Source organism: Schistocerca gregaria, chromosome X (assembly GCF_023897955.1).
Source record: "Schistocerca gregaria isolate iqSchGreg1 chromosome X, iqSchGreg1.2, whole genome shotgun sequence".
NCBI classification, from domain to species: Eukaryota; Metazoa; Arthropoda; class Insecta; order Orthoptera; family Acrididae; genus Schistocerca; species Schistocerca gregaria.
Genome location: NC_064931.1, coordinates 678,451,765 through 678,464,543, shown reverse-complemented (window position 1 = coordinate 678,464,543; position 12,779 = coordinate 678,451,765). Strand labels below are relative to the sequence as shown.

The 12,779-nt window shown below is 40.7% G+C and overlaps 1 protein-coding gene across 1 annotated transcript in view; it reads left to right on the top strand.

The window, feature by feature from the left end:
• LOC126298873 (SET and MYND domain-containing protein 4-like) overlaps positions 1–12,779 on the top strand; it is a 160,270-nt gene that overhangs the window by 141,196 nt on the left and 6,295 nt on the right. Inside the window, exon 8 of the mRNA XM_049990389.1 lies at positions 1,298–1,584. Coding sequence (XP_049846346.1) covers positions 1,298–1,584 — 287 coding nt within the window. The remainder of the gene's footprint in view (positions 1–1,297; positions 1,585–12,779) is intronic.

Here is a 12,779-nt window from a genome sequence, read left to right as displayed (position 1 = left end):
TGAGTCGTCTGGTGTGAGACGTTCCCTGGGGGGTCCATCGGGGGCCGAACCGCACAATAACACTGGGTTCGGTGCGGGGCGGCGGAGGGGTGAAGTGGACTGCGGTAGTCGTCGTGGGGTTGTGGACCACTGCGGCTGCGGCGGGGACGAAGCCTCTCCGTCGTTTCTAGGCCCCTGGTTAACATAAAACGTGAAACATACAAGGTTAAATTTACAAGCTTTCTTGGTACGTGTACGGCCTTGTTTGACACATCCGTGGCTAGATAAGAGCGAACTTGATAGATAATTTTGCTCTTAGGAGGTGGGAGCTTGATAAGTTTTAAAAAGTTTTGTGGTTCATTTGAAAAAAGCTGCTGTAATCATTTGGTTCTTAGAGTAATCTTTCCTTTAACAGATATTCATGTGTAAATCCTCTTCTTCTTCTTCTTCTTCTTCTTCTTCTTCCTCTTCTTCTTCAATGCAACGGTCTTGCCGCACTGGATACACCGCTTCCCTTCAGATCACCGAAGTTAAGCGCTGTCGGGCGTGGCTGGCACTTGGATGGGTGACCATTCGGGCCGCCATGTGCTGTTGCCATTTTTCGGGGTGCACTTAGCCTCGTGATGTCAACTGAGGAGCTACTCGACCGAATAGTAGCGGCTACGGTCAAAGAAAACCATCATAACGACCGGGAGAGTGGTGTGCTGACCACACGCCCCTCCTATCCGCATCCTCAGCTGAGGATGACACGGCGGTCGGATGGTCCCGATGGGCCACTTGTGGCCTGAAGACAGAGTGCTTCTTCTTGTTTAAACACAGTTCCAAAGTGAAAGCCAGAACTGCTTTGTCGCCATTTGTCGCCGTTCTCACTACTGTCAAAATACACACGAACAGCGCCTGCTTCAAAGTGAGGCTAAACAGACAAACATGGTTTGAACGTGTACGGCTTGCTCGCATTCGGGAGGACGACTGTTCAACCCCGCGTCCGGCCATCCTGATTTAGGTTTTCCGCAATTACCCTAAATCGCTCCAGGCAAATACCGGGATGGTTCCTTTGAAAGGGCACGGCCGATTTCGTTCCCCATCCTTCCCTAATCCGATGAGACCGATCATCTCGCTGTCTGGTCTCCTTCCGCAAACAACACACACACACACACACACGGGCTTGCTTGGCAAATCCTTAGCTAGGTAACAGCGATTTTGCAAACATTAAATGGTGCGTCACAGGTTTTTGCTCTACATTGGTTTTTTTGTCGGTTACGTATGACAAAATATGGTCGGGTGAGGTCCGCAGCAGACGTGTGTTGTCTGTGAGCAGCAGGGCGAGCCGGTGGAGCTGGGCGGCGCCGTGTACCCTGCGGTGAGCCTGCTCAACCACGCCTGCTGGCCCAACGTGTCGCGCCACAGCGTCGGCCGCGCATGCGTAGTGCGTGCCTCGCGGCCCGTGGCGCGCGGCGCCGAGCTGCTCGACAACTACGGGCCCAGCTTCCTGGCCGACAGCCGCGACGACCGCCTGCAGCAGCTGCGAGCGCAGTACTTCTTCTCCTGCACCTGCACGCCCTGCGAGCACGACTGGCCTCTCGTGCATCAGCTGCCGCCCACGCGGTCAGTAACACCGCCGCTTCTACTTTCTATATTATGTTCAATCCGCTTTCCTTCACAACGTTTTACTGTTCTTGCTGCTACATCCATCCACATCCATGCTCCGCAAGCCACCTGACGGTGGGTGGCGGAGGGTACTTTGAGTACCTCTATCGGTTTTCCCTTCTATTCCAGTCTCGTATTGTTCGTGCAAAGATGGGCTCTAATCTCTCTGATTTTATCCTCATGGTCTCTTCGCGAGATATACGTAGGAGGGAGCAATATACTGCTTGACTCCTCGATGAAGGTATGTTCTCGAAACTTCAACAAAAGCCCTTACCGAGCTACTGAGAGTCTCTCCTGCAGAGTCTTCCACTGGAGTTTATCGAGCATCTCTGTAAGACTTTCGCGATTACTAAATTATCCTGTAACGAAGGGTGCTGCTCTCCATTGAATATTCTCTGTCTCTTCCATCAACCCTATCTGGTACGGATCCCACACCGCTGAGCAGTATTCAAGCAATGGGCGAATAAGTTTACTGTAAGCTACTTCCTTTGGTTTCGGATTGCATTTCCTTAGGATTCTTCCAATGAATCTCAGTCTGGCATCTGCGCTACCGACGATTAATTTTATATGGTCATTCGATATTAATCACTCCTAATGTAGGGTGACCAAATTATTTTCGGTGAAAACCGGGACACATTCATCCGGGTGCCAATGGACACCTCATTCCACATGTACCCAGGATTCTTAATTTTAAATATTAATGTTTTGTTGATACATTTTGTTAACCCGATTATTATAACTAATAAGAGGATACAAAAGATTGATTTAATCTAGATTATCTGTATAATTAATGTCATTATTAAATGTCATTAATTATACAGATAATCTACGTATACAGTTGTAAAGAAATGTATTACGATTTTACAAAATTTTACAGCCGTTCAACTTTTAATCCATTAATATTAACATGAGCTTTAATATTACTGAGCACTTACAGATTGAATTGACTTTCCTTGGAGAAAAGGGTATTTTTCACTGCCTACAGCCTTCTTGATCACGTCTTTGTTCTTTGAGACACAGTGATAAAACTCGTCACAATCCATTTTGTAGTTGTACAGGATCTGCAGGATTTCTTCAAAAGAGTCCACCTCCATTCTGTTTCTTTCATCTGTCCACTGGATATTCATGAACGAAAATATTCTTTCCACATTGGCATTATGGGCTGGGATTGCAAATAAATACCTTGCAATTATTACCAACTCAGAGTAATGCTGAAGACAGTCACAGCTTTTAAAAAAACTCACCCACTTCTCATGACATTCCAATGCTGTTTTTTTTTTTTTTTTCATCATTCCACTTGTGAAGACTTCCTTCAACAACATTTGTCAGTATGCCGAACTGATCAAAGAGAATGGGATCATCGATTTCAGTCTGTTGACTCTTCAAATAAGAAACTGTCTCTTCAACACTTACCCATTTTGGCACTCTCTTCATTAACATCCAATCAAACACCGGCGATGAGGGTGAAAATAAGGCGCTCCACTTGATGAGATATTCTACCCAAGTGACATAAAACTTGTTAACTTCTTCTCTAAAACTCCTTTCCGCTGCTTCTGATACTTCTGTTCTTTTAAGGACAGATTTAACATTAAAAGAAATGAACTGCTGTTCTCTCCTCTTAGTAACAGTCTCCAGAGTATTTTTCAAAACATCATTTACCTCTATTACACTTTTCGTGCTTCCCTCAATTTCCTTTATCCCATGCTGCAAAGTGCTAAGCTGACTGTGAGTGAACCATAAGTAGGCTTTACTTAAAGGGTTACTGAGAAACTGAACCAACATTTTGGGGGCTTTGTCTTCATTTAGGAAAAAAATCTTTTAACAGTTCGAACGGGCGGATTACGCTGGAAACAGTGATAACCAGCGAGTTTTAGAGTGACACATTTCATTGATATATCCAGTTTCCACATAATCACAGAACTCCTTAAGCCTCTCTGTTCTAACAGTGTATATGTAAAAGTGTGAGTAGACCTTCACGACGATAGTTTCAACATCACAGCTTAAACTGTCAGCAGATGTCTGCACGCTATTGTGTGAAATATGTGCAGGGCACCCTATGTCTTCAATGTTTTCATGCAATGTTGCCTTTAATTTGGTAAATACGTTGCATTTGCCTTGTGTTTTTAAACCACCAAAGTTTGTGTTGGTGTTGTCTGCACAAAATGTCTCACATTTATTTTTCTCAAGATCAAACATTTCGATAGTATTCATACAAAACCTTGAAATTTCGTCAGATGTTTCATTAGGTAGGGAACTCACCTTCAAAAGTTTGGTCTGAATTCCCTGATTAATATCGCAAAACTGAACAACAAACGGAAATATTTTAGTAACCTTATGATTGCTGGCATCAGTGGATATCCCGTAGAAAGAAGAGTTTTTGATGTATTCAAGTCTTTCCTTTACACTCTGGGGAGCAAGAACTCCTTTCACTAAGGCTGACACTTTAGTTCTTGCTGAAATAAACTTTTCTGCAATGGAAGAATCATCAAACATAATGCTGTTAAGCTTATTAGTACAATCACTAGAGCTATAGGTTTGGTGGTGTTTTACAGTGTGGTAGGCTAGTGTAAGCTCGGCTGCTCGAACTTCCGTCTCTTCACTTGACTGATGTTTCACAAAATAATTTTGTAGAGTTTTACTGCAGTTCGGTGCACTGTATCTGTTAATGTGTTTCTTTTACCTGATGTGATCAACTATGTCGGAACGTCCACCATGACTTATACTAATAAAACAGTTACATGCGGAACACTCTGCTTCGTAATCAAAACGACCTTCCTTGATGAAATTCCATTCCTTGGAATAACAGTCACTGAACTTGTAGGTACGTTTCGGCATTGCGTTTCACAGTACTTCAGTAATAATACCACTAATATGAGAAAAAACTATTGCAGTTTGTCTGAAAAAACATCAACTACTACACTGTTCTGACAATGAGTGTGTAAGTGGCGCGACAATTGGACGGTTTCATAGCTCTGTTACAATAATACAACTTACTAGTTGTTGGCCAAAGTACCGCTCAAAGTAAATTATTGCCTGAAAGTATCAATAATGATACTGTGATTACTAGTATGGGACAATGGAGGTTTTAGACAAATCAGCTAAAATATATTAATTTCTTGTGTTGTATACCCTTTAATATAGCAAAATCACAAAAAATTGAGAAAGTTTCACGAAATGTGTTTAAAAACTGAATTCCGGGACTTCTGAGCGCCCCGAAACAAATTTTCGGGACACCGGAACACAGGGATGAAAACCGGGACAATCCCGGTTTTCCGGGACGTTTGGTCACCCTAGACCTAATGCCTACTCCCACATAATTTATGGAATTAACTGCTTCTAGTTGCTGACCATCCATATTGTAGCTAAATGATAAAGGATCTTTGTTCTATATATTCGCAGCAGAATTACAACGGTCCGCGGCTCGTGGTCTTGCGGTAGCGTTCTCGCTTGCTGCGCACGGGGTCCCGTGTTCGATTCCCGGCGGGGTTAGGGATTTTGTCTGCCTCGAGATGACTGGGTGTTTTGTGTCCTTTATCATAATCTCATGTTCATTCACTCGCAAGTCGCCGTAGTGGCGTTAAACAACTTGTGGAGCGGCGGCCGAACAGCCCCGCGAGGGGTCTCCCGGCCACCAATATCATACGCTCATTATTACATTACACTTGTCTACATTCAGATTCAATTGCCATTCCCTGCACTATGCGTCAATTCTTTGCAGATCCTCCTACATTTCAGTACAATTTTCCATTGCTAAAACCTTCCGATATACTACAGCAACATCCGAAAAAAGCCTCAGTGAACTTCCGATGTTATCCACAAGGTCATTTATGTAAATTGTGAATAGCAACGGTCCTACGACAATCCCTTGCGGCACACCTGAAATCACTCTTACTTCGGAAGACTTCTCTCCATTCAGAATGACATGCTGCGTTCTGTTATCTAGGAACTCTTCAATCCAACCACACAATTGGTCTGATAGTCCATATTCTCTTACTTTGTTCATTAAAGGACTGTGGGGAACTGTATCGAACGCCTTGCGGAAGTCAAGAAACACGCATCTACCTGGGAACCCGTGTCTATGGCCCTCTGAGTCTCGTGGACGAATAGCGCGAGCTGGGTTTCACACGATCGTCTTTTTCGAAATCCTTGTTGATTCCTACAGAGTAGATTTCTAGTCTCCGGAAAAGTCATTATACTCGAACATGATACGTGTTCCAAAATTCTACAACTGATCGACGTTAGATATATAGGTCTATAGTTCTGCACAACTGTTCGACGTCCCATCTTGAAAACGGGGTAAGTTTTCCTTTGGAACGCTACGCTCTTCTAGAGACCTACGGTACACCGCTGCAAGAAGGGGGGCAACTTCCTTCGCGTACTCTGTGTAAAATCGAACTGGTATTCTATCAGGTCCAGCGGCCTTTCCTCTTTTGAGCGATTTTAATTGTTTTTCTATCCCTCTGTCATCTATTTAGATATGTACCATTTTGTCATCTGTGCGACAATCTATAGAAGGAACTAAGTGCAGTCTTCCTCTGTGAAACAGCTTTGGAAAAAGACATTTGGAAATTCGGCCTTTAGTCTGTCATCCTCTGTTTCAGTACCATTTTGGTCACAGTGTGTCTAGACATTTTGTTTTGATCCACCTACCACTTTAACATAAGACCAAAATTTCTTAGGATTTTCTGTCATGTCAATACATAGAACTTTACTTCCCAATTCACCGAACGCTTCTCGCGTAGCCCTCCTCACACTACATTTCACTTCGCGTAATTTTTGTTCGTCTGCAAGGCTTTGGCTATGTTTATGGTTCAAATGGCTCTGAGCACTATGGGACTTAACATCTGAGGTCATCAGTCCCCTAGAATTTAGAACTACATAAACCTAACTAACCTAAGCACATCACACACCTCCATTTCCGAGGCAGGATTCGAACCTGCGACCGTAGCGGTCGCGCGGTTACAGACTGAAGCGCCTAGAACCGCTCGACCACCACGGCCGGCGGCTATGTTTATGTTTGCTGTGAAGTTCCCTTTGCTGCCACAGCAATTTTCTGACTCGGTTGTTGTACCACGGTGTCTCTTTTCCATCCTTTACGATCTTTCTTGGCACATACTCATCTAATGCGTATTGTGCGATGGCTTTGAACTTTGTCCATTGATCCTCAACACTATCTGTACTTGAGACAAAACTTTTGTGTTGAGCCGTCAAGTACTTTGAAATGTGCTTTTTGTCACTTTTGCTAAACAGAAAAATCTTCCAACCTTTTTTAATATTTCTATTTACTGTAGTCTTCAGTCCGAAGACTGGTTCGATGCAGCTCTTCACGCAAATCCGCTCTCTGCAACCTCTTCATCTCTGCTTGTTGGCCGAGCGGTTTAGCCGCGCGTTATGAGGCGCCTTGCTACGGTTTGCGCGGCTTCCCCCGTCGGAGGTTCGAGTCCACCCTCGGGCAAGGGTGTGTGTGTTGTCCGTAGAGTAAGTTAGATTAAGTTAGATTAAATAGTGTGTAAGCCTAGGGACCGATGACCTCAGCAGTTTGGTCTCATAGGAACTTACCACAAATTTACAATTTTTTGTTCTTGTTGTTGTGCTCTTCAGTCCAGAACCTGGGTTGATGCAGCCCTCCGTGGTACTCTATCCTGTGCAAGCCTCTTCATCTCCGACTAACTGCTGCACCGACATCCTTCTGAATCTTTTTAGTGCATTCATCTCTCGGTATCCCTGTATGATTGTTACCCTCCACGCTTCCCTCCAGTCCTAAATTGGTGATCCCTTGTTGCCTCAGAACGTGTCATACCAACCGATCCCTTCTTCTAGTCAAGTTGTGCCACAAATTCCTCTTCTCCCCAATTCTATTCAGTACCCTCATTAAATATGTGATCTACCCATCTAATCTTCAGCATTCTTCTGTAGCACTACATTTCAAAAGCTTCCATTCTCTTCTTGTCTGAACGGGTCATAGTCCACTTTTCACTCCCGTACAGGGCTACACTCCATAAAAATACTTTCAGAAAAGAGTTCCTGACACTTAGATTTATGTTCGGTGTTAACATATTTCTCTTTTTCAGGAACGCATTTCTTGCTATTCCCAGTGTACATTTTATGTCTTATCTGCCTCGGCCTTCGTCAGTTATTTTGTTGCCCAAATTTCCAAAGACATTAACTGGTTTTACTGTATCATTTCTCAGTTCACCTGATTTAATTCTACTGTATTCCATTACCACTGTTTTCCTATTGCTGATTTCCATCTTATAGCCCCTTTTTAAGACATTATCCTCCCATTCAACTGATCTTCCCAGTCCTTTTCCGTTTCTGACATAATTAAAATGTCATCGGCAAACCTCAAAGTTTCCTCAAAATTTTCATTGCTTTTCTCTTAGCTTTGACCCATTTCCAAATTTCTACTTGCTTTCATGTAGTGCTTCCTCAGTGTACAGATTACATAATGTAAGGAAAAGGCTTCAAACCTTGTCTCACTCCCTTCTCAAAGGCTGCTTCGCATTCATGTCTTTCGATTCTTATAACTGTAGTCATCGTTTACTTGGTCGTCATACGTCTTTCCTTCGTTTCGGGTTGTAGTTCTGGGGTTTCTCGGATATTCTTTCACCTTTCATTCTATTCACATGTTGTTTCGAACTGCGCCTGTATTCCGTTATGTTCTCATTATTAGCATGTACATGCAACTAATTTCAATCTTAATTCCTTATTAAATCTCTTGTTGTTCAGCCCTTTACTCTCCTCAAAAATCTCATCTTTGTTGTTGTCATCTTTCTTTTTATTTGTCCGCCACTGTAGTTAAGTAATCAGCGCAGTTGCCTGACACGATGGGGACCCAGGGTCAGTTTCCAGTGCTACTAGAGATTTTGCCTGGGGTGCACTCAACCTCGTGGGACCAACTGAGGAGCTATTCGACCGACTGGTAGCGATTGCGAGGTCAAGAAACCCGACAACGAGCAGGAGAGTGGTGTGCTGACCACATGCCTCTTCCTACCTCATCCAATGATGCCACAGGCTTAGGATGAAACGGCGATCGGTCGGGACCGGTTGGCTCGTCTAGGACCAGAACGCGGAATTTTACTTTTACTTTTTTCTTTTTGTATATCCAACTCTCGCTTCCATACAACAGTAATGGTATCGCCGTAGTTTTATAAACTTTTTTTGTATCTATTCGGATATTGCAGTTCATACTTGTAATTATTTTTAGACATGTTATTTGACATTTTTGCAGCATTTCATCTATATCATTATCACTCGCCAGTGTACTGCTAACTGCATGTCGTTTTCACTTCCTTGTATTATGCTTTAACATCTGCAAACTGTAAATCTCTTAGATTACTGTCTTTATCTAATGTAATTCCAAGATAATTGTATAGTTTCAAACTTTTAAGGACATTAGTATTATAAAGGTTAAAAAGAGAGAGTGGAAGGGAACACCTCTATCTCACTCCTTGATCGATTGATTTTTATCTCTATTCTCTCCTGTACATACTACTATTTCTGGGTATAAGCTGTTGATTACCCTTGTGATCTGTGCTTGGTAGCCACTGTCATTTATTACTCTCCATAATTTAGTTTGACCAACTCGATCGAAAGTTTTTTCAAAATCTGTCAAAGCTTTGTGGGTTCCAAGATCAAATTCTCTTTGTTTTTCTTTGGGACGTTCTATTGTACAGATAATATCATTTTCTAAATTCATTTTGATCTCCTTGGAGAACTGCCACAGTTAAAACTGTCAAAAAAACTTAGTTCAGTTACATTTGCACTTAGACTCATTGCAAATCTTGGGGAGAGACAAATCAGAAAGTTGACGTATTTTGTATATTTACATTCAATAATGTCATATGGAATAATGTTCTGGGGTAACTAATCTTTAAGAATGAAAGTCTTCATTGCCCAAAAACCTGCTGTAAGCGTAACATGTGGTGCACGTCCACAATCATCTTACAGGCATCTGTTTAAACAGTTGGACATTCTGACTACTGCTTCACAATATATTTATTCTCTCATGAAGTTTGTTGTAAGTAATCCACGGCAGTGCAAAAGGAAAAATGATGTTCATAATTACAACAGCACCAGAAGGAAAAACGAGATTCATTACTCTACATTAAGGTTGACTTTAGGACAAAATGGGGTGCACAGTGCTGAAACAAAAAATTTTGATAACTTACCCAGAGATATAAAATGTCTAACAGATGACAAAGCAAAATTTTACAACAAACTAAAAAAGTTTCTCCTTGATAACTCTTTCTATACAGGAGTAGAATTTATATTATTGTAATATGTAAAAGGCGGTGGGTAGAAAATATTCACGTTTTTAGATATTTTAAAAAAATTAAATGTTCAACATGTACCAATATTTAAAAATTAAGTTGTAGTGTATCTGTAAAATGACTTGTTCCATGTCATTAGGAATTATCATGCAAATGATCCCTAGAACATGAAAATAACTAATAAATAACTAACTATTCTTGCAGCTGTCCTATTTTTAGTTCTTTAGTTATTTTTTTAGTTAATCCATTATTATATTGTCAATATTTACACATTCATTTTCTTCATCAAAACACATATCGTTCCCAGCATCATTCTGTTTTCACAGTAACTCTTGGTAATGTCCAGTCCTTTCATATTCTTTAATTATATTCAGTTCAGTGTAACTTTTTGTGAGTAGTTCATTTGTTTCATTTCATAGTAAGCTAGAGTTTGTCTTTCAGGTAGATCACGTTTGATGTGAGAGATGAATCTGTCCCGAGATTATTGATGGCCCTGTCATACAAGTTGACTAGCAAAATTTAATTTCTGTTGATAGTGGTTTCCTGCTTCAGGTGTGCTGTTCTGCAGAAGCTTATCATATTGTTTATTTTTTTCCCTTTTATGTCTGCTTTCTGTTTAAAATATATCATTCTATATTTTTAATTTTTTGGTTTTGTTCTTTTTTTTCTTTTCCATGCTGCTTCTTTAATTGCATTTGCTATATAGTTCCTTAAATTGTGCCCCTCTTCATCAACATTATTCCTAGTTGACTTTTTCCTAGATATTGATTTAATCTTTTTTATATAGTGTCCTTATGCTATTATCTTGGATGAAGTTTATTTTGTATACTCACTGAGCTGTTGGTATTTTGATTATTATTATTATTATTATTATTATTATTATTATTTGTTTTCTCCATCTATCTAGCAGTATAAATACAGACACTAGTAGATAGTGGTCCGAATATGTCACATCCTCTATAACACCATGTGTCTCAAACCAGAATTTTTCGTTTGTGATTATTTAATCTATTAGTGGCCTCCACTTCCTCACGCTCATTGTGCATTTATGGCTATCTATTTTTCCAGAGGAAAGTATTAGTTAATTTTAACTTGCTGAATGTTGCAAACTATCTGAGCTCTTCTCCAGTGCTGTTCATTCCATTATCCATAAAGGTTCGTATCACACATGGTCCTGACAAATTTCCATCATGGACATTCAGACCGACACATATCAAAAAATGTTTTGTTGATTCTGTTCATTGTTTGTTGTAATTTGTCACGGAACGTAGCTGTATCATGTTTTCTTTCTTCTTCTGGTGCATATACACTTATGTTACTTACTTAAATCTCACTGTTATTATTCTTTCAGTAATGTAAGCTTGGCTCATTATTATGTTTTTCCATTTGTTATTTACAAGTGTAGCCACTCCTCAACGTGTTCTTCTATGTTGTGGTAGTCCACTGTAAATCACAATGTAATTATCTAGATGTTAGATCCAATTTAACTTATTATTTGTTTCAGACGTGACCCTGATGTCCGTCTTTTGTTTCGTCAGTGTCCTATTATGTTCTAGTTCTTTGTTTCTTAATTTTCTTGCATTCCATGTGATGATCAGAATTCTGTTTTTTATGCCAAATCATTTGACCATTTCCTGTCTAGTTCTTCTCTGTAGAGATATATCTGGATTTTCTTTGTGAAATTTGTATGTACAAGGGTCATTCAATAATTAAAACGACAAACTGGTCTGGGGAAAAACTTTTAGTAGGGCAAGTTTGGTACTTATATGGCTTTAAGCTGGCAACACTAGAATGAGCCCTGATCAGCTGATATATCAAAATTGTTTTGTTCATAACCTCAAAAATACATTTCAAGATGGCGAGTCTGCTTGAAACGTCCACATTAGTTGAACAACATTCTGTTATTCGTTTTTTACTTGCTGAAGGCGAGAAACCATGAACATATACTATAGAATGTCTAAAGTTTATGGTGAAGGTTGTATGAAATGTGCAAATTTTTACAAGTGTGTAGAAGAGTTCAAAAATGGTAGCGACTCAGTGACTGACGAACACCGTTCTGGCCAACCAGCTGCAGTTTCAACTCCCTCACTTGAATGTCGAATTGATGAAATTATTCAAACCGACCGACGTGTGACTGTGGAAATGGTAGTTGATTAGGTTCACGTTAGTACTGATACAGTTCATAACATTATCTGTAACAAGCTAAAGTACCGCAAAACATGTGCAAGATGGGTCCCAAACAAGTTGTCGCGGCTATAGAAGGAAACAAGATTGAGAGTGTGCACAGAGCTAAAGAAAAGTTATGAAAGAAAAGGATAGCACTTCCTTAACAAAATTTTAACTTGTGATGAAACTTGGGTTCACTATTATGAGCCAGAATCAAAAAGACAAAGCATGGAGTGGAAGCACACAAACTCACTTGTCAAGAAAAAATTCAAAACCCAAGCGTCAGCAGGAAAAGTCATATTGACAGTTCTTTGGGTTGCTGAAGGTCCAGTTTTTTGTGATTATTTCGAAGAGCAGCGTATAATAAACAGCCAGTACTAAACAAGGTGAAGCCAACCATGAGAGAAAGATGTTGTGGGGCTCAGAGGAGAGGTGCGATTCTCCAGCGAGGCAATGCATGTCCTCATATTGTTCAACTAACCCGTGAAACCATCGACAAAATGGGCTGGGAATTGCTGCCTCACCCTCTTACAGTCCTGATTTAGCACCTGGTGATTTCCATTTGTTTGGTGCTCTGAAGGATACATTATGCAGGAAAAGGTTCCAAGACAACGAGGACGTGAAAAAGTTTGTGGGAAATTGGTTCAAACATTAAGATAAAGAGTTCTTTGCAGCAGGAATAAAAAAGCTTGTAGGTCATTGGAACAAGCGCAT